Source organism: Tricharina praecox, assembly GCF_024521635.1.
Source record: "Tricharina praecox strain CBS 144465 chromosome Unknown BZA05scaffold_30, whole genome shotgun sequence".
Taxonomy (NCBI): domain Eukaryota; kingdom Fungi; phylum Ascomycota; class Pezizomycetes; order Pezizales; family Pyronemataceae; genus Tricharina; species Tricharina praecox.
The window spans coordinates 382,539-409,938 of NW_026250432.1; the positions used below are offsets into that span (position 1 = coordinate 382,539).

At 51.9% G+C, this 27,400-nt stretch overlaps 8 protein-coding genes across 8 annotated transcripts; 3 read left to right on the top strand and 5 right to left on the bottom strand.

Annotated features, from left to right (window-relative positions):
• Positions 1-1,568: 1,568 nt before the first annotated feature.
• BZA05DRAFT_409775 (uncharacterized protein) lies at positions 1,569-3,898 on the top strand. Its single transcript, XM_051484828.1, has 7 exons — positions 1,569-1,978; positions 2,040-2,083; positions 2,147-2,178; positions 2,249-2,439; positions 2,503-2,795; positions 2,852-3,163; positions 3,235-3,898. The coding sequence occupies exons 1-7, from the start codon at positions 1,849-1,851 to the stop codon at positions 3,766-3,768; spliced, it is 1,536 nt and encodes a 511-aa protein (XP_051335979.1). The 5' UTR covers positions 1,569-1,848; the 3' UTR covers positions 3,769-3,898.
• A 442-nt stretch (positions 3,899-4,340) lies between these two features.
• On the bottom strand, positions 4,341-6,271 carry BZA05DRAFT_448416 (uncharacterized protein; the record flags this gene model as incomplete). The annotated part of the gene is made up of 6 exons (XM_051487248.1): positions 4,341-4,639; positions 4,719-4,951; positions 5,014-5,062; positions 5,116-5,235; positions 5,289-6,202; positions 6,255-6,271. The coding sequence occupies 6 exons, from the start codon at positions 6,269-6,271 to the stop codon at positions 4,341-4,343; spliced, it is 1,632 nt and encodes a 543-aa protein (XP_051335980.1).
• Positions 6,272-6,564: 293 nt separating this feature from the next.
• On the bottom strand, positions 6,565-7,947 carry BZA05DRAFT_174319 (uncharacterized protein). The gene is made up of 3 exons (XM_051479232.1): positions 7,311-7,947; positions 6,893-7,243; positions 6,565-6,825 (listed from the first exon to the last, which is right to left on the bottom strand). The coding sequence occupies exons 1-2, from the start codon at positions 7,683-7,685 to the stop codon at positions 6,926-6,928; spliced, it is 693 nt and encodes a 230-aa protein (XP_051335981.1). The 5' UTR covers positions 7,686-7,947; the 3' UTR covers positions 6,565-6,825; positions 6,893-6,925.
• A 3,166-nt stretch (positions 7,948-11,113) lies between these two features.
• On the top strand, positions 11,114-13,815 carry BZA05DRAFT_438958 (amino acid permease-domain-containing protein). The gene is made up of 9 exons (XM_051486521.1): positions 11,114-11,585; positions 11,666-11,726; positions 11,790-12,218; positions 12,278-12,388; positions 12,462-12,512; positions 12,566-12,662; positions 12,738-12,950; positions 13,010-13,590; positions 13,654-13,815. The coding sequence occupies exons 1-9, from the start codon at positions 11,290-11,292 to the stop codon at positions 13,750-13,752; spliced, it is 1,938 nt and encodes a 645-aa protein (XP_051335982.1). The 5' UTR covers positions 11,114-11,289; the 3' UTR covers positions 13,753-13,815.
• A 3,942-nt stretch (positions 13,816-17,757) lies between these two features.
• BZA05DRAFT_476922 (uncharacterized protein) lies at positions 17,758-19,772 on the top strand (the record flags this gene model as incomplete). The annotated part of the gene is made up of 8 exons (XM_051488281.1): positions 17,758-17,974; positions 18,044-18,087; positions 18,162-18,193; positions 18,260-18,450; positions 18,520-18,812; positions 18,877-19,293; positions 19,353-19,505; positions 19,569-19,772. The coding sequence occupies exons 1-8, from the start codon at positions 17,824-17,826 to the stop codon at positions 19,770-19,772; spliced, it is 1,485 nt and encodes a 494-aa protein (XP_051335983.1). The 5' UTR covers positions 17,758-17,823.
• Positions 19,773-19,872: 100 nt separating this feature from the next.
• On the bottom strand, positions 19,873-21,057 carry BZA05DRAFT_448421 (uncharacterized protein; the record flags this gene model as incomplete). Its single annotated transcript, XM_051487249.1, has 6 exons — positions 19,873-19,934; positions 20,005-20,226; positions 20,293-20,525; positions 20,590-20,638; positions 20,691-20,813; positions 20,865-21,057. 6 exons carry the CDS (start codon positions 21,055-21,057, stop codon positions 19,873-19,875), a joined length of 882 nt encoding a protein of 293 aa, XP_051335984.1.
• Positions 21,058-21,814: 757 nt separating this feature from the next.
• BZA05DRAFT_409794 (kinase-like domain-containing protein) lies at positions 21,815-23,994 on the bottom strand. Its single transcript, XM_051484829.1, has 3 exons — positions 22,950-23,994; positions 22,553-22,898; positions 21,815-22,481 (listed from the first exon to the last, which is right to left on the bottom strand). The coding sequence occupies exons 1-3, from the start codon at positions 23,595-23,597 to the stop codon at positions 21,868-21,870; spliced, it is 1,608 nt and encodes a 535-aa protein (XP_051335985.1). The 5' UTR covers positions 23,598-23,994; the 3' UTR covers positions 21,815-21,867.
• A 1,528-nt stretch (positions 23,995-25,522) lies between these two features.
• BZA05DRAFT_174515 (uncharacterized protein) lies at positions 25,523-27,290 on the bottom strand. The gene has a single exon (XM_051479233.1). It carries the CDS (start codon positions 27,239-27,241, stop codon positions 25,739-25,741), a length of 1,503 nt encoding a protein of 500 aa, XP_051335986.1. The 5' UTR covers positions 27,242-27,290; the 3' UTR covers positions 25,523-25,738.
• Positions 27,291-27,400: the final 110 nt, after the last annotated feature.

A 27,400-nucleotide genomic window follows, 5' to 3' on the forward strand; every position in this document is an offset into this window, starting at 1 on the left:
GCATGACCGTGCTTCTGGCAGGCTCATGGAGTGCGTACCGGAAGGCCAGCAAGACCATTGGTTCGCTCCCACTATGTATCGCTCCTCCTCGGTGGTAGGTGTGTGGCTGAAGCCCCAAGAGCTACACAAATTGGCCTGCTGAAACCTGAAGGCGCGGCCATGCAGATGGGCGGCTAGCTGGATCCGACCTTTCCCCTCCCGAAAACAAAGTCAGTGGTCACCAACACTCACTAGCGTTTCAGTTTCGGGACCTACGAGGGTACTGTGAATTATCCTTGCGTTCAGGCGCTCGTTGGCCGCAGTGCGCAGCGCTCTGTCCAGAACAATGTCTCTTGCATGTGTGGTACCTATTAAGCGCATCTTCCAACTTGGAAGCGAACGGACATCAGACAGTTCCAGTGGAGGCTAACTCAGCCTCTTCTGAGATCTCGCTGGCAGACATCTGGTCAATAGGCAGTGGCTGGTAAAGGTACGGTACTCTACTCGAGAGTTTGATCAGCTACATTCACCCTGGCCCCACATACTGCCAGCTATGTGTAAAAGAAAAGCCAAGAAGAATAAAGGCATGGATTGACGTCAGTCAGTCAGGCTGTGCTGTGCGCAGTGCGCATGCCGCACGGCACCAGTAAGGTATTTCAAAATTCCTACCCACATGTTAGTGAGGGCCAAGCTCCGTCTCGTCTCATATTCGCGATCGCCGAGCTGACGGTACGATAGGGTGCCGAATCTTGCAATATTCGTGCACAGGGGGGTATTTGTCTGCACGGGTCGACTGCGCACGCCTGATCGCCGTCCAAAGCGCCCCTGTGCAAACAAAATACAAGTTGATGAGCCACGGAGAACGTGTCGATGGGACACGGCGCGCGAGGCATAACCTGCTCCCTCGAGGATGACATAATTGGTGGATGCACATTCTTTCGTGTGCGCACTCCCAACTTCGCATGGGGATACCCCAAAACCGGTGATTCCGAGGATTATATAGAGTAGTGGGTATACCGTAGCCGGGGATTAGGCTTGGATATCATTCTTCCCTTCTTCTCCATCAGCACCTATCATACCGAAAGAACACATAACTCACAGAACACGCCCCCGCCCCCCGGGACGTAATCGCGATGACCAAGCAAACCTTGAAGGCGAAATATGTCCAGATCAGTGTGCTAGGTAGTTACTCTAGAGGAGCATCTGCAGATCGATGCTGTTTGCGCCAGGAACCTGCTCGCGGCCGAGGGTGAGCGGTCACTGTGAGCGTGTAATTTCAGCCCCGGCTGTGGAGTTACATACTCTACCGCAGCACGCGGTAGAGTACGGCATGCGCCTGGCATGCCTGACCGTTTCCAGGCTATAAATAGAAGTGTTGCGTTGAACGTTCCTGGGTGGCTGACCGACGGGAGTGGAGTGCTACTCTGGAGTCTAAAGGCCGACTCGCGGGCGTAAAGTACTTGGTAATTAGGTGATTAACACGCAATGCCTTGGAAAGCAGGACCAGTCAAACTGTCAAAGAGATCCACAGTCGCAATTATGTAAGGCAAAGTGGGCAGGGGCGGTGGCGTAAGGATGTACATACGGGGCGCAATGGTGCTATGGGGGCACTGGCGGAATGGAAAGGGGAGGAAAGCCTGTTCTCTACTCTCATATTATCGGCCATGCCCGGAGGTGAATATGCCATATCAGCAGCTTCCGTCCTGATGGATGGTTAACTGATAGATTCTTTTGAATCTCCACAGAATAGCCTCAGCACCTTCTCGAGCCATTCATCCATCCCTATATCCATACACACCAATCGAATAGCCTCAGAACCTTCTCGAGTCATTCATCCATCGCCATTTCCATACATACTAATCGAATACCATGTCATCATTTACAGCCAACCCCTACCGCCACAATGCCGTCGAGTCCGACTCCCGGCTTGCCGATAGTGCTGCTCGGCTCTTCTCATATACCGATTCAGTGCGCGCAATACACTGCGACGGCGGGTATAGTGAGTGACAATCATCCACGCGTATTCTCTAGCCTTTCTACGTGCTTACACACATTTTCAGAGGAGACACTACAATCGCTACCCGCGATCGAGGAATACGTGCAGGTATGTTTGCATCAGTCCCGGGCCTGACCGGCTGCGATTAGCTGACAAGTTCTGCTGCGTTAGAAATTCTCCGCCTTCGCAGGAACCCGCATCATGTACGTCCACCCGGCTGCCAAGTTGGCAACCACCAAGCTGCTGTGAACAATGACCTAACAGCCGCGACAGCATCATCCCGCAGCGGTTCTCGTGGGGCGAGCTAATGGTCTCGGAAGCCAGTCTCCGCACGCTGCTGCAGGGACTGGGAGTTTTCGGCGAGTTCTCGGACCTGATCCGGGCATTCGGCGCGAAGACATCGCCCGTCGACGAGACGTACGCTGTGCGTCCGATCTTCCAGAAGGAGGCGTCGGGTTCTTTCCGTAAGTAAAAAGCGCACCTTCCCTGCGATTGCTAGAGACGAGGCTGACGCGGTGTTGCTGCAGGTCTCTGCTACCTCGCAAAACACGTCGAGCAGAATAATAAGCTGCCCAAGCAGCAAGTGGACATCTACTCCGTACGGCAGATGGCCGTCTACCACGGCTACGACGCACAGAACGACGCACACACGTTCGTGCTGGTGAATCCGTCCACCACGTTCCAGATGCACTGGCTACAGGCGCAAAAGAGCGATCCGCAAGGGATGGGCTGGATGGATTTCCACGTGGCGGTGGCGTATGCCATGTCCTGTCGCTGGCGGGAATATGTCAACCACCTCGAAGACAAGTTCGACAAGACTGTAACCACCCCTGGTCGGCCTCATACCCCGTATACAAGCTCTAACCATTACAACAGCACGACAAATCACTCACCGGTCCGAGCGACGACGACCACGTCGCCTTCGCGGACATCCAGAACCTGCAAATTCTCAAAGACAAAGTCCTGCACCTCGAGCACGTGCTCCGGCTGAACCTCGGCGTATTCCAAGAGCTGCAGAGCCTTCTGCAGACAATATCCGCGCCGGAGCGCGCACTCACCGCGTGTCCCTCTCCCGCCGGCGCAAACCTCAAGATCGCAAATCTCTTCTCCCGATACCTGTCGGAAACCGCAGTCGCCGGGCAGCGCGCTGAGCACCTCATGAAACGCATCGATGGTGCGTCCACGATGGTATGCCATCATCCATGCCCACTGCTTAATTCTCACTCCCACTCCGCTCAAGAAACTGATCTGTCATCCAGTTTCGTACAATCCTAGACTTCACGGCCATGCAGAGCGCCCGCCACGAGAGCGAATCAATGCTGGTCCTGTCGCAGAAAGGACAACGCGACAGCAGGACGATGAAGAATATAACGCTCCTGGCGCTTGTGTTCCTTCCAGCTACATTCGTCGCAGTACGCAACCCCCTCCCCGCCCTCCTTTTAAGTACACACAGCTCATGCGACATACAGACGATCCTTTCGATGAAGTACATAAGCAGCACCCCCGGCGGCGGTCTCCACCTCGCAAACGAGATGTGGATATTCCTGATACTGACACTGCTGTTGTTGGGAGTGACGCTGGGGTACTGGAAGTGCTGGGAGCATCGGCAGGTAGTTTCGACGGATACAGAACAGCAGCGGGAGAGCGGGGGGGATAAGGGAGAAGGGGAAGTGGAAATGGGAGGGCGACTATATGGTACAGTCGGCGGTATCGGAGGGAAGTGGTATGATAGGTATAGAAGTGCGAGGGCGAAGGTATCGTGTAGTCAGCGATGCCGGAGGGAGATGGTATGATGTGTATAGAAGTGGGAGGGAGACTATAATGTGTACAATAGTCAATCGGAGGGTGAGGGAGATGGCAAGTACGGTTCTTCGATGGCGGGACAACGGCGCATAAAAAATAGAATAAAAATAAAAACTTGAAAATCGCCGCTCGTCTAATTAGAATACTTGGTAGAACAAGTGCCCAGAATGGAAGAGACAGCGTACTTACGCATTCGCAGGCGAGAGAGACTTGTTCAGAGGTAGAACAGTCAACGTCGGGAACGCGAATATAAGCTGGAGGAGGATACCCAGAACGGGCACTAGCCCTCTGCGCCCTGCTGCACCCCATAGGGAGTGAATACCTGCACTCTATTTCCAAGAAACGTGTCCATCTACCTACCTAGGTAGTCTTATGCTGCTTCCATCTATTCTACATATCCACATCATCTTGCTACTGAGAGCACGATGCTGTACATTCTACCCCCCTCTTTGTATATATACCGTCTCCAAACGAATCCAACAGAAACATTTGACGCCTTTATATACTCCATTCAGTACATCACCACCCAACCGGTCACCAGCCATTCCTAGTAAATACTTTCCTATATACTTTCCACCCCCCTCGCTTTCTTCCTAACCTTGTAGCATTCTTTAAACCTCCTAAAATCGTCTCTCGCCGATTTCCTGCCGAACCTCAAATGGATAGCCACGTACTTCTGCAGTTTATCTTGCGATTCGCACTCCAGGAACGTTTCCTTCTTCAACGGAATACCAGGAAACCTCTTTTCCGCGGTGCTCGTGAACGTGTAGCAGTTGATGTTGGCGTTTCCCGTGCGGGTAATCGTGATGCAGCGGGTGGGCACGTCCTCTTTCGTCAGGAGTTGGTTGTCCCAGTGTACCACTTCGGCGGGGTGTTCGGGTTAGCAAGCTCCATCGTACTACTGGTTTCGCGGAGGGGGTTAAACTGAGTAAACACTCACAAGGAATAGAAATAAACGATGAATGGTCGCCTTTGGCATCGAACAGGACCAGCCAGCTAACGAACTTGGGCGGAGCATTGCCCTGGCCCTGCCACTTTTCGCGACTGGGAATTGGTGTGCCAAGTTCAGTCCATAGCTGGACCAGATATTGCTTCCACACAAGCTTGGGTTCTTTGCCCGTCACTTTTCGTCCCAAGCTTCGCTTCTTTTCGAGCGCAACTTCGGCTCGCAAGCTGTTCCCATCAGCGATGTGGGCTCCGAGACGTTGGCGTGCACCTCCGCATTAGTTACTAACCTGAGGTGTATTTTTTGTTCTGTCAAGAACTGCTGGAGCTCGTGTGCATCTGGGTCGGTCAGCATGTTCTGGGGGAGACCGCGAGGCGTAGGCTGGACTAACCGTCTCTAGTTGGAAGGCGAAGAGAAATCATGGGGATTTGTATACTGTATTCCGGATTTTCCTCGCCTCTGCCGGGCATGAATGCATAAGCTGGAATCATAACCGAGTTTGTTAAAACAGCTAAGGAGTAGTTATTAGAAAATTCGAACTTGTATCGACCACCGAAAACTTACAGGGTGTTTCGCTGTATTGTCTCTCGTTATCATGCGCTTGTACCTTCAGCGAAACTCCATCTCCATCCGGCACAATAAACACATTGCCCCCGTGTTGAAAGTCGCTCGAATCTAGAGACCAATAGATCTCACCAGGACTCAGATATGTCCCCCTTGGATCGGCGGGCGGCTCATTTAATGGTGCTAGGACTTCCGGAATGCCGCTACTCAGGGATTGAGGAAGCGAAGATCCACTTGCACGTGAGCCGATATCGTTACGGATATCTGCGATAGAATGGGTATCCGAGTGCACAGCGGACCCGGTTGCGGCGAGGTGAGACGCCAAGGGGCGTGAATCCCTTTCACGCAGTGATGCAGCATAACCGTCGATGGACAGTCGCTTGGAGTGCTCGGAGGGGGTAGGTTCGGGACATGGTAAAAAGGATTCGTCTATCTCGGAGTAATATGCCCTAGCCGGAGTTGAACGATACAGAGACGTGTCCTGGCGCGATGCGGCACACCTACTGGTGGATGGTTGGGCTGGATACTCGGCGGATACAAATTGGGTTGATCGGATGGCAGTGGCTATTGTACTCGAAGGCGGGCCGACTGACGTGTCCGGTGTGACGTCCCTCTTGCCGCGGAAGATGTCGCTGGCTGCAGTTGAAGGAGTTGAGGATCTGTCGCGGTAGTCATCTGGTGGGGAGCTCTTTGGAGAATCTCTAAACGACGCTGCGATCGATACGGCCTCGTCTTCATCGAAAGTATGGCGACGAAAATGTGGGCTTTCCTTAGTCCCCACGCCCAAGGCACCATTTTGCAGTCCGGAGATCGATAGACTTTTACCGGTGTCAATGTGGAGTCTGCGGTCGGATGTGACGATGATATCGCTGCTCATGACAATTCGCGAGCCTACTATGTCGTAGCGAGAGTTTCTGGAATTTTCAATCAGAAATATCTTGTGCCGTAAACAGCTGGATGACATACGATTCGTGGGTTGGCATTAAACTGGCATTGGAGCTGGCACTTGTCTGAAGACCTTCACGGGCTCGATCTCTCTAATAGATAAGATCTTTCTCTAGTCTCTCCGATGCTCTGGCGGAATCCATACGTGAGTGGCGTTCGATCCTCAGCATGGATCTCAAAGTTTCCAGAACAGCCTCAGCGAACCCATTATTCCACAGTCGGGCTGACCGTAGTATTTTACGCAATAGTCGCACAACTTCAGGATGAAAGATGGGCTCACCATCGCGGTTAACCTGATAGTAGTAATCGGTTTGGTACTGTGGCTATTTTCGTGATTCGTAAAGCTGCTGAATCCCTTCCGGACCGAAAGCGGTGAACACAAGGATCTCAAGCAAAACACAGGCCATGGCCCAGTCGTCGTACTCCGGGCCCATATGGCTCTCGTTGGAGTTTCCAACGGGGCGGTACGCTTGTTCTCCAGGTCTTTGAGGAATCCTTCGTGTCTTTTCGGAACTTCTCTCCTGCGCGATCAACGCCTGGCCGAAATCGGCTATCACGAGGGTCCCGTCAGAAAACACCAGGATATTCGTAGCTGTGGATATCAAGAAGACACATATCAGCCAGGGCTCTGGAATGGAAATGTATGGGTTGTGAAATACGTTTTATGTCTGCGTGATACCCTCTCCAACTGGTCATGCTCGGTGGTCGATGAAATTTGGCCAAAGCCTTCGGCATGCCAACGGCCTTGTCCCATATAGTGTTCTGGCATATCGAGTCAGAGGTATTGGGCTGATGCTTCCATGGCTTTTGCGCATGAAATCGAGCAGATTTCCAGGCGCCAATGGAAATATGAAGTGTATTTTGTCCCCGCGGCGGAATATCTTCAACACCTTGATGATATGTTTCTCGTTTCCAAGTTCATCCCGGATCTTGGTTATATTAGTCGCCTCTTCATTCAAGGATACTATAGGTCCGGTAGGCAAGTTGACTTCCTTCATCGCATATTTTTTCTTTATTTTCACTTCTGTTAGAACTACAGTGGAGTACTATATATATTCGGGTGCATGATTTGCTTACCGAATCCCCGAACTGGGGGTGCTCATATCCTCGATAGATCTGGAAGGAATAAACTGTGCCGTAGCCGCCTTCTCCGATAAATTGAGTGTTGATGAACGGGAGAGCCCTCTTCGAATCCCAATGGTTAAACCACCGACCTTTGAAGATGGGTGGCGCGAACTGATGTCGACGCCCCAAGAATACTTCGAGAAGATTATCGACTGCTGCGGGAGGTAATCCGAATCCAGCCTCGATCTCCTTGAGATAGGTATCCTTCAGGCGCTCCATATCCAGTCTTTCGTCCAGGAGCGCGTCGCCGCGACCTACAAAGGCTCCGATGAGGGCTGGCAAACCGACATAGACGAGTAGAGCAAACAATCTCAAGGCATCGGACATTATAAACTCGAGGTAAGTGGCCCGTCTCTCGTATCTCCTTTGGAGGATGTACCTTTCATGCTTATCGCACCAGGCACAAGGACATCCCAGAGTGGATTCAACCTGCTTTCTGCTCAAGACGCCCTGGATTGCGTCGAGTGGAAAGAACACTGGCTCATATTCGGACGCCGAATCGACATGCCCTACCTTCTTCAACTTTGCTAATCTAGTGAAATCAAGCTCCTCTTTGAGTGGTGTCGAACGACAGTGGGTCGCGCTATTGGAGGGATTCGCTGGTATTCGGGTAGACTAAGATGGTAGCGCTAGTAGCATGTCCGAATGTCTAGTATCTGCCTTGGTGTCGGACATGGTAGGTACGGCTCATTCGGAACTTGACAAGACTGCGGTGGTGATTGTGTCAATGACGATTGTGGTGTAGGTAGTATTCGAAGATTTCACTTGAGCGCCGTATCGATACGTATCGTGGAGGAGGCGGGGGTCGCGGGATCCGGAGCCTGAGCTGAAAGCAGCAGAGTGTTTTCGAGGTCAGAAAGCGCGTTTCTCGTGGATCTCATCCGGCTGTAGCTCCGAAGACGGTTGTTGATCATGGGGGGTAAAGGTATATCGTCGAGGAGTCGTTTGGTCGCGGTGGGCAAACGTGATAGTAGCGAGGTGATGGTCCATCTGTACGCTGGGCCTTTGGGCGTATGACATAAGGTAGGTGCGCTAGGTTTCACCGACTTTCCGATGGACCATTCAGCCTCGAGTCCGAGTAGGTATGTAGCACTCGAATGGCCGGTGGTGGAAGCCCACGCATCGATCGGTTCTAGTGGTATCGGTCGTTCGCAGTCCCCTGGTGGGGGGGGGGGGGGGGGGGCTTGCCGGCCAACCGTAGAGTAGATAGCTCACCAGGGCAGACAGTTGCACCAATCTCAGCTTAGACTTCCATGCGCTGCGCACGAACACACGGTACTCCGCAGTGACCACATGCATCGTTACGTTTGTGTGTAGTCAGTGGCGTCAGGCTACACTTCTCGGTACATCCCGTGTAGAGTCATAAGTGAGTACGGAGGCTGCGACAAGGTTATGGAGATCCCCTCTTACCCTCTTCACTCACAACTACGGTATTCAGGTCTACGCAAAGACAGCTATCAGCACGTGTCTGCCCAGGAATCCGGCACGTGACGTGTAGCCACAGTGGCGCTATGTGGTGGCTACAACCCATATCTACAGGTGATCAAAGCTTATCTGTGTTGCTTGACGGTGCGGCGGCTTGGCTTTCCAGGTTTGCACCTCTGCTTAGTCGACATCGCCTTTGAAGAATCACACATCGCTGCGTGCGCTCAGAGAGTGTCACGCGGCTGTAATGCCGACCATCTCAATCTGCCCCCGCCTCACCCGCACCCCATTCACCGCCCACCGGATTTTGGCGGTCACATAGTGGGCGGCGACGGGAGCCTGGGCAACCTTGGAGAGGAATTTGATCTTGGGGTAGACCGGTCACCGATAGCCCAGTCCTGACTCCTTGAGATTTGTGTTCTCGTCGGAGTCCATTCCATACATCAATCAGGATATTGTTCAGTGCGCCACGACGAACCACAGCGTACGATGGTTGATTGCCACGATGTGACGAGGCTCGCAGTTGTTTACGGCTGCGTGGCTTTGCGAAAATTAGGTAACCAAGTGGCTCATAATTTGCCGCCCCTCTGCTCAGTACATACGGAAAACACAGCTACACAAGCGTTCCCCTCATACATGCCCGAGATCGCACACTGGAGACCTGTTTACCGGTAAGCCGGAGTGACAATCTGAGACCGAAGATAGGGTACTCACCCCTGCATTAGTGCTAATACATACTCGAAGTACCCTAGTAGCGAAGCTCGTAGGCCTGTGATCAGCGCAGGAATTAATAGAGTACCTAGTAATTCATCACGATTCATAGTAGTCAGCGTATGCGCAGATGTGACACCATTTTCTTCCACGGATACGTCCGTCACCGACCGGCTTGGTTGCGCACACCTAGTGCATCCACTTCTCATATCTACCCGACGAGAAGGAATGCAATCCAAGCTAATTTAACTGCATTTACTCTTAGCAACTACATCTAACTCGTATCTACGTGTCATGAAAATATCGAAGCATTTCCTCGACTCGAAAACATGCTGTTTTTTTGGTGTTCGCTGTCTCGCTCTGATGATCTGAGATTCTGAGCGTTCCAAGCAGCCACGGATATATCATATCACTCGTCGGATCATTGAGATTTCCGAATCACAGCTCACGCAGTGTGACTGACTAAGTAGGTACCGGTAACTGGGATCGATCCAATCCCGTCAACAGCCCCAGGGCCAGAGCTACCGTACGTTTCACCATAACTGCTCCGACCGTTGTTTCCGTGCTTACACATGTCTTCCCCTAGGTGGGGAGGTTTTAGAAGGAGCATGATGGAGGTTTCTGAAATCAAGAAAGTGGCGTCCGGCCAAGAAGCAGTGCAAAAATACGGAAAGTGAAACCCCAAGGTGTGTGGGAGCGGACCTATGATAAGCACACTGCACGCAGCGGTCTGTCCACACTAACTCTTTTGAAGTAGATACCGGTAGTAGTACATTCCTAAATCTCATTGTTCAATGACGACGAACAACTTGTAGGTATCCATCATGATATCCAGGCGGGGTTGTTAGATGTACGTGCGTGCTAGTTACTCTAGAGTACCTACGGTAACTCGTAGACTGCCGGGCCCCTCAGACGTCTCTAGAGATAAAGTTCCAGGTATTTTATAGTTCTTCCCGCCCGTGCTGTACATACCGGCAACTACTCCACCAACCTATCTACTATTACTTACTTCGGTACCTATCAGCGACCCGAAACCGGGGACGGGATCCAATCGGGCGGCGCTACCGAAAGGGTTGCGTACTAGGACATGGTGTCCCGCGTCTGCGGGCTGGAAGCGATTACAGGACGATTATTGTTTGCACCTATTGCAGCGTTTATAGGCTCGGTATTCCCTTGCTTGGGAATGGAGGGTGTGGGAGCACAGTCGGCCCCGCCCCGCTGTCAACCAACTTTCAAATCGCGGTGGTTCAGTTTAGTTATCTATCACCCAGAACCCTGTTCTGATCCCGAAGGGCCCAGTCCGTATGTAGCGAACATGAATATCTGCGTTCGTCTTGCTATGCATGGTGGCAGGTGCGCATGGAGACATGTCTCACTTCAGCATCTTGGCGCCTATCATTGGGTAAGCAAGTCTCGAGTACTCTTCATTCTCTACATGTCTGCGCTATTCTCAGGTGTCACCGTAGTCAGTGTCTGCGGCCCGCGAACTCGATGTTCAAGGAGGGAAGGAGTGAGTACCTTCAGGCCCAGGGCCAATGGGCGCATCGTTTCTCGCCACACAGGTCTTGGAGCGGAGGGGGAGAAGTGGGAGGCGGGAGAGGGTCTTAAAATGCGGAAAACAGTATGTTAAGAGGGGGCTCCGTGTTATTGTTTCTCATATCCTTCGAGCCTTCTATCCCATCTCTGTGCTCTGGATCCGATTTTTCCTTCATACCGATCCTATTTTATTTTTCATCGACTACCTCCGACTCCTCGCCCGTGTTCCTGGCCCGCAACTCTTCACAGTTTGACCAAGATGTCCGACGAAGCCGCTCAGCAGCCTAGGAGAGGAGACCTTGAAACTGGGCCGCTGCCTCCAGGACCGCGGTGGCAAGACCCAATCGAATCAGGGATAAACAAACACGGCACGAACGATTCTCTTGAGGACATCGAGGACCCGAAATTAACACCATTCGACGTTGGGAGCTTCATGATCAATCGCATGATCGGTGTCGGAATTTTCACCAACCCTCCGCTCGTACTATGGTTCTGTGGAAATCAGCACCTGGCCCTCTGGGTGTGGTTCGCTGGAGGGCTGTTTTCTCTCATGTGGTTGGTTTGCCTGCTCGGCCCTCACCCCCGCCTCTGGGCCTCTCCCGTATATATCACTCGGCTTTCTGACGATCGTTAAGCTTCTGCGTGTACGTTGAGTACGGCGCCGCGTGGCATTACAACGGCGGGGAGCTACTATACGTATGCTTGTTGCATCATGACTGCTAGTGGACGTGTGTACCATATTGACTTCCGAGTTCATAGCTCGACCGGATATTCCGTTCGAAACGGATCAAGCGGCTTCGATACCTGCCCCCTCTGGCATTCTCGTTCTCCATGATCCTTATCGGGACTGCATACCCAAACGCGTTCGGATTCGCGAAGCATATCCTCATATCCTTCAATCCGCACATCAAGGACCCGTACCAGCTCGACCAGCACGCGGTCAAGGGAGTCGCCGTGGCTGTCGTTACGGCGGTGACGCTCATCCTCTACCGAAACAAATGGCTAGCCATCCGCATGAATAGACTGTTTGCTGTGTATAAAGTTGGATTGCTCTTTGGGTTGTCCATAGTGGGATACGCTCACCGCCACGAGGGGGTCACATGGTCGCAACCATTCAACGGATCAAAATTCATTTCCGGCTTCTTCGTGGTCATGTTCAGTTACCAGGGATGGGAGATCCCCTTCTATGTACGCAAACCTTCTTTGAAGAGATGGGGGGGATGAAACATCGTCTAACCCAGCCACAGGTCTTGGGCGAGCTCGCCGAAGACCGCTCGTGCAAGAAGATGCTCAGGATCGGCGGCATCTCTGCGATCGTGGCCGTCACGATGTTGTACATGATGGTCAACGTAGCAGTGGTATGTACCAGTACACAGAGCAAACTCGCGCGAGGAAGATGGACGCCGCTGACCACAGCCCTGCTACTCCCAGATGGTGGTTTTACCGTTCGAGACGCTCGTGGGTGGTGAAGGATTGGCCGCAGTGGGTATATCGAGCACAGTAGTGGCGGGGCCAGCCAGCTAAACACGGGACAGATAACCGAAAAGCCATGGGCCACATCCACGGCGGCGTTCCTCGTCTCGCTCTCACCGGTCGGAAACATAATCGCGAGCACCTATGTGTACGCCCGTGGTAGGTGCATTCGAGCGTCCCAGCCACCGGCTGCAAAAACTCCCCCGAATGAGACTGATTGATTCGGAACGAAAGTCTGCCAGATAATCGGGGAACAGAAGCTGGTTCCCTTCTGGAAGATCCTCCAGCGCAGGTCGAAATTCGAGCCCAAGACCAGCTCCGGTGGTTACCTGGTGCACTGGATCACATGCACTGCCGCGATCGTCGCAGTCGCTACGCCGCACTATAAGGCCTCCAGCTCCTCCATCGGCATGCCGGTTTACGTCTATGCGCGTGCTCTGATCGTCGGTGAGTTGCACATACATATATACCGTGACCTCAACGCTCACTGAAACCCGGCGCCCTAGCCATCATTGCCGGAGCTCTGTTGTACACAGTCAAGATAGACACGCGCATCTGGATGTGGAGATTTTTGACGGGCGTGGTAGTGCTCGTGAACATCGCCGTGATGGTTATCACCATGATCCCGAGCCAGCAAGACAAGGACGCGCCGCTGCGGATGTGGTTGCAGCCCGTAGTCGGGCTCGGCACGATGGGCCTCGGAATCCTGTGGGGCGTGCTTCTCTGGCCGCTGGAAAAGCCGCCACCCCCCGTTTCGGGAGACAATGGGGTGCGCGCCAACACTGCCAGTCCCGACGACACAATGCGCACCGCCAACGTCACGCCACGGAGCGAGGTCACCCAGATCACCGAGGTCAAAGTCCAGGACTTCGTGGTCCCGGAACCGTTGTTGAAGAGCGAAGAATACAACATGCTGCAGAAGCTACTCGGCTTCGCACTCGTGATCGAGCACGAGCCCCCGGAAGGCTGGCCGAGTGAAGAAAACAATCAGGGTAGAGGTAATCGTCCTCTCGCGGAACAAAAAGACGACCAGGCGAAAACAAAGGACAAGCACATGGGACAGCCGAGGGTGGTGACTTACGTAAAGGTATACCTACCTCGACCTATCCCAAATCTCTCCAGAGTTCTCCGTTGGCTCACTCAGTGATAGGTTAGAAACGGCGGGCTGTTGGGATTCCTCAGAGGCCTCACACCTCCGGAGTGGGTACGAAAATACCTGTGGCCCAATAAGGAGCGGCTGGCGGCCTAAGTAGAATGGCCTCGCTCGCTCACGGGCTCGATTCAATCTAGGTTGAGATAATCGGTATATAGGCACTATGGCGGGAATGCCAGATGATGGCTCTCCTTAGCTAGTAAAGATGAAGTATGTACCTACAGTAGCAAAAAGTGGGGTGCGATTACTACCTAAAAAATACCGCGGTCATTTTAATACCGAAGAACTACCAGGTTTTTACTAAGGGCCCGTTTGGATGGCCTCAGTTTTAGCGAAAACTGTCAGTTTTTCGAGAAAATGAGCAAACAAAACTGAGACCCCGTTTGCATGGCACAAAAACTTTTTTTAAAAAAAAACTGAAACTGTGCGGCTCCAGCGACGAAACTGGTGCTAACCTCGAGAGGTCATTTCTTTGCCGCCACTCAGTATCGAATTTTAACTTCAACCATGGACTCCCTTTACGGGAAGAGAAAAAAGCGGGACTACAATGTGTCCACTACATATTAAAGTTCTGGCGAAACCTATTATTCAGACTCATGGCTGAGTATACTGAAAATTGCCAAACACTCTGTTCATCTCACAGTTCTCCGGAAACTGAAACTGTACAGTATTCGGTGTCCCGGCGGGGAACTGAATTTCGCTCTAAAACTGGAACTGAAAACTGAGGCCATCCAAACGGGCCTTGACCCGTAGTTTTGGTTAAGTAAAAACCTGGTAGTTCTTCGGTATTCAAATGACCGCGGTATTCACCCCGTATCAATCGCACCCTACTTTTTGCTACTGTATGTAGATAGAGAATACAATACCCACACTCCCAGCTGCCGCACAATTGTCGACTACGTTCGAGCGTGAGTATTCACCATGTTCGGTGGATGAACTTTGTGTCAACCGTCGACTCGCTAGCTCGTACGCAACAGCGAACCACCTCCTTGGAGAGCTGCAAGCTGCAAGTCTGCAAGCTGCGAAACATGCATCGTAGTGTATAGTATACCGTACACGTCAACCGAAGATAATGGGGAACCCCGACAATGGTCGGGGGGGCATTCTACTAGTACCGTATTGTGCGGCATTGATTCGAAGTATGTACACGGGTGTTCTCTCCACGCAAGGTCTGTATCTAAGTACTACTCTACCTAGGCCAAACGTTTTTGCCCAGAGGCCATTTTACACCAAAATACCCATTTTCACGTAACCAAAACCCACCCTTCACTTGGCGGGAAAAAATCAGGTGTTTCATAGAAGCTTTGAAACTGCAAGAACTATCACCTACCTATAAGAAGTCTGATGGCTTTTGCTTCGGAATGGTGGCGCACTGTATGGTGTTGTGGACGGGTTGGAAAGTGATTTCAGATTTTGTATGGGGCCCTCATACAAAATTATTGCGTGACAACCAGTGTCAACGCCTACCTACTTTTCTCCCATATGGTATTACTCAACCACAACGAGTTAGGTCCCGTTTGGATGGCCTCAGTTTTAGCGAAAACTGAAACTGTGCCGCTTCGGCGATTTTTCTTCGCCACCGCCCAGTACCGCATTTTAACTTCAACCATGGACTCCCTTTAGGGGGAAGACAAAAAGTGGGGCTACAATGTGTCTACTATTAAAGTTCTGGTGAAGCCTATTATTCAGACCTATGGCAGAGCATACTGAGAACTACCAAATACCCTGTTCACCTCAAGGTTTTCCGGAAACTGAAACTGAACGTATTCGGTGTCCCGGCGGGGAACTTAATTTGGCTCTAAAACTGGAACTAAAAAGTGAGTGCATCCAAACGGACCCTTAGAGTTATTTGCCGATTTCAATTAAAGTTCTCGACCTAGTCTGGGAGACCTTTTAATGGCCCAAATATTTTTATACTATCATACGGTTGCTGTATCCATGGCTGGAAATGACCTGTCTTGGTGAAAGAGAAATCCGCTCAGCCACCCTGCTTCGCATAAAATAATCAGCCTAGCGGGCTGGAAATCTCATTAAAGCTTTATTAATATATACCTACATACCTAGATAGGTACCTACCTATGTATTCATGATGTATGCCAATTATTAGCACTTTCTAAAGTGTGGTTGTTGAGATTTGTGGGTGTAATTGTCTAGTTGTACATACCCGGGTGAGCAAAAACTTTTGACCTGGTACTTACCATACGCGATCCCACACAATGTTCGCGCGAGCCCAGTTCCCCGCCCACCGCACGATCACCGCCACCGACCGTCAGGAAAGCGGGCCTGCTGGGTGCCGGGTAGATTGGCAGAGCACTGTCGCAACGAGTGATTGATTCCGTTGTGGCGCTTTGACGTTGAAGTTGAAGACCTGAGGCGTGGGACACGAACTCCCCCCCACAAGTGAATCATTATCCTCATCATCGCTCACTCACTCACTCACTCGTATTCTTCAATCGATCGGGCTAAGAGACTGGATTGCCGCATTGTGCTCAGCGCTCGAGGGCCAAGGTCTGCAGCGGATGGAACATCAGTAGAGTGCTTTCTGAAACATAACCACTGGTCAGCGACACTGCTTCAACCATTTACCTATTAATTTTCCTCTACCGCGGTTTCCTACCTAGTTTCCGATCCGTACAGGAGCCAGAAGACAGCTCAGTCTTGTGCACATGTTCGCGATGCGATGCTCGAGAATTGTTTCGTTTGGGCTCCGTTTGGTTGGTTGGTTGGAAGTCCGAAGTCACCCCATCGGTTGGCTGCGAAGCCCTAGAGCCCTCGTATTGCCACTCACATTTCACGAGAGCTCCACTTGAGACGTGTATGTAGTCTCATTCGTGCCCCGTCGGATGGTACCTAGGTAAGTATGTATGTGTGTACGGCGTGATTCTTGATCTGCGGCACTGCCTGCCTGCCCGCCTTGGTGCACTAGCTATTAGTTCCCGTCGCGATTGCAGTCCGTTCATACATAGAGTATGTGTCGCCTGTTCGTTGTTTTGTTTTTTTATTATTTGCTTTGTTGTCTTTAAGGACCGTTGAATGGCCGGCTTGGTGATAACTACCCTTGACGCACGAAAGCGGGGTCCAATAGGCAGTTACCTAGATACTGCAGTTCGCATTGTGCTTGTGCTTGTGCATGTGCTTGTGCTTGTGCCTTTAGAAGCATCGATAATTCTTCTGAGCCATCCACTCAGCTTCGCCGACTTTGGAAGCACACTCCGTTTTCTAATTGTCCAGCCCGGAGTCCAACTCATGATTCTGCGCACGCACATTCAGAGCTGCGAGTCCGTGGGAGGCCTTCGCCCTGATCGTAGAGAAACCCAGCAGCTCACAGTGTATCACGGAATATATAGCCCACGGGAAGAGAAATTGGGGGGCAGCACTTCGAATTCCTTCTGTTCTAATTCTCACCATCACCACCACTGCGACTCGCTCGTACTTTGTGGAATACGAACACACCCACACCCACACATACACACCCGTCGACACTGCCCGGCCACACGGAAACCATGATCCAGCAGACGTTGAAAGCTACGTACATCAAGGTCAGCGTGTTGAAAGCGCAGTTGGAGGTGATATTTGGGCCAGGCATTACGGTTCCGCGGGTGAGTACATACTAAGTGTTTTCATAACCAGTTTATGTTTCAGCTCCGCCTACTACGTACTGGGCGCGCAGGCGGGCAGGTGGGCGGGCGAAGTTGTTTGTTAGCTGACAATCTTTAGGCCATCAACGGAATGTTCGAGCTGAATATCCCATCCCCATTGTCGAAGGTAAGAACAGTGCCAAAGGACGGGCGAGTGCGAGTGAGAGTGTGCGCACAGAGTATTGACAGATGCTAACGCACAAGGTATTGGCGATTTAGGATCAAGTCCAGAAGATTCAAGATATCAGCTATCCTCCGGAACCTTCGTACATGTGAGGTGTGGTGGATTGTGGCGATGGGGAGAGGGGGAGGCGGGATTGAAGGGAGCGCAATGGCCGGCTATGCCGTGGTGTTCCACCTTGCAACGGTGGCATTGGCAGTGTGTCCGTAGTCAATGAACTTGTACTTGGTTATATTATATATTCCGCAGTTTCTGTCAATTCCCAACTCCTCAACGAGCTCTCCTCTGTGAATATCCAAATAGATATCGCTCAAGCGCCCTTCTCTTGACTATACCCGTCAATTAATCATGGCATCATCGTTCTTAGCCTGTTCCCCAACAGAAAACCCTTACCGCCTCAACGCGGGGGAGTACGAGTCACGGCTCCACAACAACGCCAATCTATTGTTTTCCGCTACGGATTCAACTACGAAGGTCATACACTGTCACGAAGATCACAGTGAGTGACAATCGAATGCTACTCGATTCTTTTTCCTCGTGCACGTGCTTATATTAGAATGTTATCAAGCGAGGGATTTGACATCACTATCGAAGATTGAGGAATACTTCCAGGTTAGTTTAGATTTCGCATAGGTATCATTGTTGGGTATGGCACTTGCTTACGCGGTTTATGATACGCTGATTAGACCTACCCAAATTTCTCTGGAACACGAATCATGTAAGCCCTACCTAACCATACATTAACCAGTTGCCCTGGAGCGTATGATTAAACATATCTCAATAGAATGATCTACCAAAGAAATTCATGGGGCAGGCTCATGATATCCGAAGATGAGTTTTCCAGGCTCCTGGGCGGGCTGGGCGTCTTCGGCGAGTTTGCGGAGCTAGTTCAAGCGTTCGGCACCAAAACCTCAGCCGTCGATGAAACATTCGCCAGCCGTCCGATCTTTCAAGGAGACACATCGGGATCATTTCGTGAGCACATCCCAGTCCTAGAATGTTGAGAGGGAAATAAATACTCACAGCGGGTTATACCTATGTCAGGCCTCAGCTACCTGATCAAACACGTGGAAGCGAACAAAAAGGAGCAGACAGTCGACCCATACTCTGTACGGCAGATGGCCGTATACCATGGCTACGATGCACCAAACGAGGGGCACACATTTGTCCTCGTGAATCCGTCCATCACGTTCCAGAAGCACTGGAAACAAGCAAAAGAGAAGTCGGATCCCCGGCGGGGGATGGGCTGGATGGATCTCCATGTTGCTGTGGCGTACGCGATGACCTGTGGATGGCGGAAATATGTCAACTACCTTGAGTCCGAGTTCGATAGGACTGTAAGCTCACTGGCCGCCGCGGCCCTCCTCATCATTGCATTCTGACGTTTTTACGGCGGCACAGCAAACAAAGTCGTTCGGCGACGCGAACTTCCATTTCTCACAGGCGCGGATGATAACGGGTCTCAGTCAAAAAAGGTCGCCACAGAAACCCGTTGCTGCTCTAGACCGGGTGGCAGTGTCCACCACCGAACTCACGAATATCCGCGAATACGTTACCTTCGAAGACATCCAAAGCTTGCAGATCTTGAAGGATCGGGTCCTGCTGCTCGAACACGTTCTCCTCCTGAACCTGGGAGTGTTCGAGGCGCTGAAGGAGCGGCTGGTCACGCTGGAAGCGGCGGGGTTGGCACTTACGGGGTGCGCCGGGAAACCGCAGGATGAGGTGGCGAATATCTTCTCACGATACCTATCGGACACGGTGGTGGCGGGCCACCGCGTCGACCATTTACTCAAACGCATCGAGGGTGCATCTAACTTGGTGTGCTCGAAATTCGCACTAGACCGTGTACCCAGACGGCTGACGGATCGATTTTCCAGTTGCGCACTATACTCGACTTCAGAGCTCTGGAGACTGCACGCTACGACAATGAAATCATGCTAGACCTCTCCAAGAAAGCACACCAAGACGGTAGGACGCTGAAGACCATCACGCTCTTGACACTTGTGTACCTACCGGCGACATTCGTCGCGGTGAGCAATCCCCCGCCAAAAAAAACCCCTTCGTAGGCACAGCCAGCTTATATAAGGTTTCAGACACTACTTTCCATGGGCTACATAAGGTTCACGTCTAAAAACGGACACATTGTTCTCGAACTTTCAAGCGAGCTGTGGATTTTCACGCTCTTGACAGCAGTGTTGTTGGCGATTACCATGGGGTATCGGAAGTACTGGGAGTGTCGGCAGCGATCCAAGGCACGGAAGCAAGAGGAGGAAAGAGGGATGTGTGATCTTGCATAGGGCCGAAGGAGGCAGCAGATATTTTGATTCATAGTTCTATATCCACTACTGTGCACATACATTTCCAATATCAGTCCAATTGGTACCCCTTAATGCCGGCTTAGCCTCGTCCTTTCTTCAGACCGTTGTAGCAATCTCTGAACTCCTTAAAATCGATTAAAGCTGGTCACAGGTGTCACAAAGTCAGTCACTACTCAGGTACATAAAAACCAAACATCAGGGCAGAACTCACTCTGTGCTTTATCACCGACGAATTCCAAGTGAACTGTTGAGTATTTCTCACAATTTCTGTTGGATTCGTGTGCTTCAAACTTTTCCTTCTTCATATGTATCCCAGGAAGGCCGCTTGCCGTCTTCGCGAACTTATAGCCCTTGATTTTTGCCTTTAACGAGCGGCTTATCGTGATGCAGCGCTGGCCTAAATCTTTGCTCCACTGAAGGTGATTATCCCCATCTATCACTTCGGGGGGTTTAGCAAGCTCATGGCTTCACAACGGCGCATAGGTAGATAAACACTCACAGGGAATGGAAACGAAGAACATGTCATCCTCTTCGGTATTGAAGACGACCAGACGGCTAACGAACTGCGGTGGTGCATTGCTCTGTGAGGCCCACACTTCTCTACTGTGGATTGGTTTTCCGACCTCGGTCCATAATTGTACTAGAGATTCCTTCAGAATAAGGTTGGGTCCCGCGGATTTTAGTGCTAGAGCGTGTTTCTTCCTCCTTTCTAGCTTGACGGTGGCTCGTACACTTTTCTGATCAGCGATGCGGATTCTAAATCGCCGTCGTTTTTTTTTCTTTTGGCAAAACTAACCTGATGTGGATATGTTGCTTCGTCAAAACTTCATGGAGCTCATGGGCATCTTTTCGATTAGCCGTTGGTGAGGAAACTTATAAGGCAATGGTTGGACTGACCTTTTCTAGTCGGAAGAAACAGAGAGAACGGACCGACTTGTATCTTATAATCCTTCATTTCCACGCCCGGGTCGGGTAGTATGAAAGCGAAAGCCGGAATCATCGGAGCGTCGGCGAGGACAGCTACAGAATATGTTAGCATTTCGAAGATCCACAGAGTTTTCCGTAACTTACAAACCACTTCAAGAAGGCCATTCGAGTTGTCGTGCGGTCGTATGCTCAGTGGCCCTCCAGTCTTGCTAGCCACAAATAATACCTTGCCCTCGTTGTTCTTGCCATCCCCGTTCGAAAACCCGCATTTAGGACTCAGATATATCTCTTTTTCGTCGCCATTAATCCTGGTTTGGCACTGAGAAATGGCGCCCATGGAGAGTGCACTTATTGAAAGATCACTCGCCCGCGGTTGGGAATAATAAGAAGCTTCATTCAAGGATTGGGTTTCTGCCGGTGATCGAACGGTCTTACCGAAGGAAATTTTGGGCGAAGAGCTGGATTGAAATGGCCGGTTGTGTGGTGTCGCATAACTATCGGTTGATTTCTGTCTGTGATGCTCGGTGGAAATCGTGCTCGGGCAGTAGGTGCCAGGTGGAATGGCGTCGACTCCCCTGCGGCGAGATACGCTGGTCGCAGATGAGGAATGGGAGGACCTATTGCGACTTTGTGCGGTATATCTGCTGGCGGATGATCTCGTAGAGTGCTCAGAGGAAATGGAACGTGAGTCTGATAAACTGCTGTCGTCTATCTCGTGAGGGATCGTCGAAGCCACGGCAAGCGGATATATGTTGGGTCGTGATGTTCTATGACCACTTGTGGTGGAAATGCTTTGCAAACGACGGGGGTCCGAAAGGGCGAAACCCCCACCGTGAGGCACGCCGGTCGCAGTCGAGGGGCGGGAAGGTATGTTTCGGTTCTCCCATGAGTGGAGACTTTTGGGAGACATACTAACGGGGGAATGTCGGATAACCCCTTCCTGGTCGAAATATACGTTTTTGAAATCCATAAATCCTGGTGTGCCCGGTTGGTTGTTCGCTGGGATTGATGGAATTCCCCCAGTGTCAATCATGGGTCCGGAGTCGGAGATGCCCTTTCCCGCGCCAGCTTGGGGGGATGCTTGGCAGGAAGAACCCCTACTACGCTGTGATCAGCAATGTCTCGATGTCTAATATATCTGGTTGTCTTACAATTGTTTTGATAGCCTCTGGTCGGCATTGGGAGGCCAAGAAGTTTCGGGGCAAGCAGGACCACTCCTGTTGGAGCTGGTCCGTCTACCTCTATTTGCTTGGTTTCTCCAGTAATTGAGTTTCTCTCGTAGCTGGGATGCTGCTTCGCCGGAGTCCATACGCGTTTTGTGATTGATTCTCAACATGGATTTCACAATCTCCAATGCGGCTACCGTAAACTTAACATCCACCGACCAGCTCGCCACCTCGCTCGCTAATCCTCCCAGCAGTTCTTCAACTTCTGGATGGATAAAGCGCTGATCATCCCTGACTTGGTAATAGTAATCGGTTGGGTACTGAGTCTTCTGTCTTGCATTCTTGAGTTCCCAGACACCTCTAGGACCTTTGATGGCGAAGACAAGAATCTCGAGGAGGACACAGCCCATCGCCCAGTCATCGTATTCAGGACCCATGAAACTTTCCTTGGAGTTCTCGGGAGGGCGGTAAGCTTGTTCTCCAGGCCGTTGAAGAATCCTTCGTGTCTTTTCGGAACTTCGCTTCTGCGCGATCAATGCCTGGCCGAAATCAGTTATAACCATCGTGCCGTCATCAAAAACCAGGATATTCGTAGCTGCAAGTGTGAACCTATATCAGACAGAGGTCAAGCCTAAAGGGCGTCCGAGTAACCAAGTATGCACATACGTTTTATGTCTGCGTGATACCCTCTCCAACTGGTCATGCCCGGTGGTCGATGAAACTTGGCCAAAGCCTTCAGCATGCCAACGGCCTCGTCCCATATAGTGTTCTGGCATATCGAGTCGCAGGTATTGGGCTGATGTTTCCATGGCTCTTCCATGAACTTTTCCAGATTCCCACGCGCTAATGGGAATATGAAGTGTAGCTTGTCACCGCGGCGGAATATCTTCAGCACCTTGATGATGTGCTTCTCGTCTCCGAGCTCCTCCCGAATCTTCGTGAGAGTCTCTGCCTCGGCATTCATGGACCCCGACTGTGCAGGCAAGCCCACTTCCTTCATGGCAAACCCTGTCTTTGTAATGGTTGTCAGTATCCATGAAAATCCAGATGCTTGAGTGCTTACCGAAACTTCGAACTTGAACTTCTCATAGCCGGGATAGATCTGGAAGGAATAAACCGTGCCATAGCCGCCTTTTCCAACAAACCGAGTGTTGATGAACGGAAGAGCCTTCTTCGGATCCCACTGCTCAGACCATCCCCCTTCAAGGACAGGCGGGGAAAATTCATGCCGATGGATTAAAAACAGGTCAAGCAGACCGGTAAACGCCGTGAGTGGTACGCTATTTATGCGCTCGAAGCCCTTCAAGTGCGTCTTCTTGAGCCGTTCCATATCCAGATCTTCGTCCAGGATTGCGTCAGCTGTTCTCAAAAAGCCCACAATGAGAGCTGGAAGCCCAACATAGACCAGGAGCGCAAATAATCTCAAGGCTCTGTTCGTAACGAAATCGATGTAATCGATCCGTTTTCCGCAATTAAAGTGTCGAAATATGCTCCCCTCATCCTTCTCGCACCAGTTGCAAGGACAACTCAGAACAAATTCGACTTTGTCTCTGCTCAAGACTTCCTCGATCACATCGCGCGGAAAGAAAACGGGGTCATATCCAGGCGCTGACTTGACATGCCCTACCTGCTTCAATTTCGCTTTTCTGGTATCATCGAGTTGCTTCTTGAGTGGTGGGGCTCGGCATTCGTCCGGATATGTGGCGGACATCGTAGGTTCGTCTCGTGCGGACTTTCGCAAGGTGATCGAGCGGATAGTGGATGGATACCGAGAGCTGCCGATTGAATTCGTATCGTGACGGAGCGAGATTCTCGAGGCTCGGGATTTATGAAGTAGCAGAGTGTCGCAAGATCAGGAAGCGCGTTGTTTCTCGTGAATCCCGTGCGTTTACTGTCCCGTCCGTTTATTATTCCCGAAGGAAACGTTGACTATGGGCGTGAGTATGTGGTCAAGGCAGCAAATTGCTCGTTGGAGTGGGTGGGCATGTTGGGTTGCGACGATGCGATGATCCCTCGTATGCCCCGCCTTTTTGGTGTGACATCGCATCGACAACCCAGTTGGACGATTCAGCAGCCGCTCGTTGGGATCGATCAGCATCAAGAGTGTGTGGCACTCGAGCGATCGCAAATTGGAGAGAGCTGCTACATATCTAGAAAAGCACACATCATGGTCTGCTCTACCAATGGTACCAATTCATCAGCCCCCTAGCGTTTGCAGAAATTCTCACATGTACCTATGTAGAGTGAGTGCACCAGTACCGGCGATCATTTCAGCCTCAACATTGCGGCCACCCTACTTACATACTAAAAGCCCATTCTCCAAGCAAGTCAAATCATGCATGAAGAAATTTGGTGATGATCATGAGCTTAGAGCTCTTGGTTGGTCAGAGCTAGCCAGTAGCCGGCAGAGCTCAGGAGACGGGCGGCGCCCAGGGATTCGCAGTAGCGGCCTAGGTACCAGGCCATAGCGATAGCTAAACCACACAGAGCCTTGACAGGTGCAGTTTACTGGTACGCTCCGGATGGAGAATCAAAGGAGGTACATCGGCATATTTGCACGGCGATTGAATAAGCTAGCATAGGTTCTCACCTGGCGATCGACATCTCAAATAATAGGACCGTATACATTAGTTGCCGGTCTGATGAAGAAGCTTTTGTCTCCTTGGTGCGCTCTACGTGTATCACTAGGACAGACCATGGCGGAGGGCAGGATGTTGCCATGATTTATGAAGGTCGCCTGCAATCAATGAACAATCATCACCATCACCACCACCATCATCGTCATCATTATATTGGCTGCCGGCTTACATACAGACTGAATACAGTGTGATAAAACATAAAACTCCCCATTAGCCATAGACAGCGACTCCCGCGGTGAACCGGAGGGTCGATAGGTATTTGTCGTACTCGCAAGGCTGCTATCACAAAACTGCTCGTATACAGACTTCTTTATTTTCATTGCAGTCGCTGAACCCCAGGTTTCCATGCTATATGTATGAATTATCAATCTCCATTGCATTCAGCCAGCACTCATCCTATATAAACAGCCGAGAAGCTGACAAAAACAGTCAGTACCCTTTCTAACCCAGTTTTGTCTGATCTCTACCAGAGATTAGCAATTGCCAGCTATCTGTCCTGCTCTTTGACCTTTGACCTTTGACCTTTGGCCCTGGATTCCATATAGCCTCTTGCAGTAGGCATCTGCTCCTGAGTCTTCAGTAAATCCTTTCCGCCACTATTCTGCGTCCCCAGAACCACATAGGTAGGTAGGTACCTAGCTGGCCAGGCATATCTCAAACAAAAGCGACCAGACACTCCGAAAACAAAACTGAGACGACGGTACCCGAGACTCACCGATGGTCAACCACCGCCCGTCCTAAACACGCCGCACCATCTGAGAAGGGAGTGGGAGGGAGACGCTGAGGTTCTATGACTGTAGTTGTCACTCTTGTTTGCTAGGTGGCCACGACTACATAAAAGGCTGAGAGCAATTTGGTCTGTAGGCTGGGTGATGGATGGTGTCCGGCCTTTTGCTTTGCCCCCGGCCTCTTCCTCAATCTGCTGTGTAGCTTCCTCTGCTCGTTCTTTGCACGAGCTCGCGAGAAATCGCGGGCAAGTATTGTATAAGCCACGACATTCCTCCGTGGTCGTGACTCGCATGTTCGAATTCGATTGTTTTGACCGCACGCATCCAACCAACGATTCCCAAGTTCTCCATTCTATTACACGGGACAATCAACTAGATATGTAGGTGCTGTACATCCACCATTACCACTCTCGTTCGTAATACAAGCTAACGCCGTCCGAGCCCACAATCATCACATCATTAATCATAGCCCATCCAAGGGATCTTCAGATACCATCACCAATAACCCCCACACCGCCCCCCAGCCCCGCCCAAACACCCCTCGGCCCCTCCTCCTCCGACTGCTGAAACTTCCCACCACTGCCCCTAACCGGAATGCCCCGCCGCTTCGCCTTCTTCCTCGATCCGCCAGCACAGAGTGTATCCAGTTCCTCGGCGATGATCTTAGCATCGCGCAGCTGTTCAATCGCATGCTGGTTGTATCCGTGAGCTGTCGCTTCCGCAGCGGCCATGGCAGTATTGACTTCTTCCACTTTTTTGTTGGCGGCTAAGATCACGTCGTCGTCCGGGGACGGGAGGAGCTCCGTGAGCTCTATGCGCCGGCGAGCGAAGGAGCTGGCGGCCCAGTTCTGGGCAACTAGGAGGGACTTTTGTGTGCGTACCAGCGGGAGAAGGTGTTCACAGCGAGCGAGGACGCGGAGGACCTGCGGGGCTGGGAGCGGTGGGGAAACGTCGAGGCGCGAAGCAAGGAGTTCTTTTATTTCCTCGCTCTGCTCGGCATCTTCGCTGGATAGTGGTTCAGCAGTAGTATGTAGTGTGTCGGTCATGTGTTCTAGCAGTTCAGTGCGCGCGGAGAGGTAGCCGGCGTAGGCGGCGTCGATATCTTGGAGGACTTCGGCGATCGTTTTGGTGGAGGTTGTGGTAGCGGCGGCAGTAGATGATTTCTCCATGTCTATATCCTCCGCTGTCGGTGCAGTGGTCTCCTCCACCTCCTCGTGCGTCAACGCCTTCTCCAACCACGCCAAAAGCTCCGTCTGCACAGCCCTCAACCCATCCATCCTCCTCCCAAACCCACCATTACCCAACTTCCCCACCTTGGCCGTCTCCTCCGCCAGCGCCTCACTAGCCTCCACAATCCTTCTCTGCACCGCCAACACAACCGCTTCACACCCAGCCTCAACCCCACCCTTGCCCGCCTCTTCCGCCGCCTTCCCAGCCGGCATCAACGCCTCCGGCATCTCCGGCGGCTTCTCCGCGTACGCACCACCTAGCCCACCCGGTGGCCGCTCAATACTCGCATCAGCCAGCGCGGCCACGCCCTCCCGCAGCACCGTCAACCGTCCCACCTGCCTCCTCAACCGTAAAACATCGACATACGCCTGTTTCCACCCATCTGCCTCGCGTCCCGCCTCCTCTTCATCATCATCATCCTCCCCATCCCCGCCACTATCCCCCTCCTCCGAAGCCGCCAGCGCAGCAACAGCGGCCGCATACTCCCTCTTCGCCTCGACATTCTCCCTTAGCGCAGCAAGATAGTTCTTCCGGACGCCATCGTGGCGGCCCAGCTCCAATTCCAGGAACCTTCGGAACTCGTCGGCGCTACCCGAAGCGGAGGTGATGCGCGGCTGCGCGGCGAGGTGGTGGAGGTGCGTGGTCAGCAGGGAGCGGGTTCTGTGCGTCTCGGCGGGAGGGTGGACATATGCGGCCAATTCGCGGTGGACCGCCGGCAAGGGGAAGGATGGTGGCAGCGGCGGGTTGGATGGCTCCATTGTGGTCTGTTGTTGTTGTCGTTGTTGGGGGGATTCCGGGGAAGACGCGATGTGGCGATCGATGCAGGGTTGGTGGCGGCCTTGGCGTGTATGGGTACCTTGGTAGTCATCACGTGTATCTATGGCTTCGCTGGCGCTTTGCACAAGAGAGCGTTCCGC

Excerpts from the sequence above, each read along its gene's own strand:
- BZA05DRAFT_409775 (XM_051484828.1), top strand. The coding sequence starts at position 1,849 with ATGTCATCATTTACAGCCAACCCCTACCGCCACAATGCCGTCGAGTCC. Across the intron at positions 2,179-2,248 it reads TTCGCAGGAACCCGCATCAT|CATCATCCCGCAGCGGTTCT; the intron begins GTACGTCCACCC and ends CAGCCGCGACAG. Across the intron at positions 3,164-3,234 it reads TCGATGGTGCGTCCACGATG|TTTCGTACAATCCTAGACTT; the intron begins GTATGCCATCAT and ends TCTGTCATCCAG.
- BZA05DRAFT_174319 (XM_051479232.1), bottom strand. The coding sequence starts at position 7,685 with ATGTCCGATGCCTTGAGATTGTTTGCTCTACTCGTCTATGTCGGTTTG. Across the intron at positions 7,244-7,310 it reads ACCCCCAGTTCGGGGATTCG|AAAAAATATGCGATGAAGGA; the intron begins GTAAGCAAATCA and ends GTGAAAATAAAG.
- BZA05DRAFT_438958 (XM_051486521.1), top strand. The coding sequence starts at position 11,290 with ATGTCCGACGAAGCCGCTCAGCAGCCTAGGAGAGGAGACCTTGAAACT. Across the intron at positions 12,219-12,277 it reads GATGGGAGATCCCCTTCTAT|GTCTTGGGCGAGCTCGCCGA; the intron begins GTACGCAAACCT and ends ACCCAGCCACAG. Across the intron at positions 12,513-12,565 it reads GTGGTGAAGGATTGGCCGCA|ATAACCGAAAAGCCATGGGC; the intron begins GTGGGTATATCG and ends AACACGGGACAG.
- BZA05DRAFT_409794 (XM_051484829.1), bottom strand. The coding sequence starts at position 23,597 with ATGTCCGCCACATATCCGGACGAATGCCGAGCCCCACCACTCAAGAAG. Across the intron at positions 22,899-22,949 it reads AGTTCAAGTTCGAAGTTTCG|ACAGGGTTTGCCATGAAGGA; the intron begins GTAAGCACTCAA and ends ACCATTACAAAG. Across the intron at positions 22,482-22,552 it reads GTATCACGCAGACATAAAAC|CTACGAATATCCTGGTTTTT; the intron begins GTATGTGCATAC and ends TCACACTTGCAG.
- BZA05DRAFT_174515 (XM_051479233.1), bottom strand. The coding sequence starts at position 27,241 with ATGGAGCCATCCAACCCGCCGCTGCCACCATCCTTCCCCTTGCCGGCG.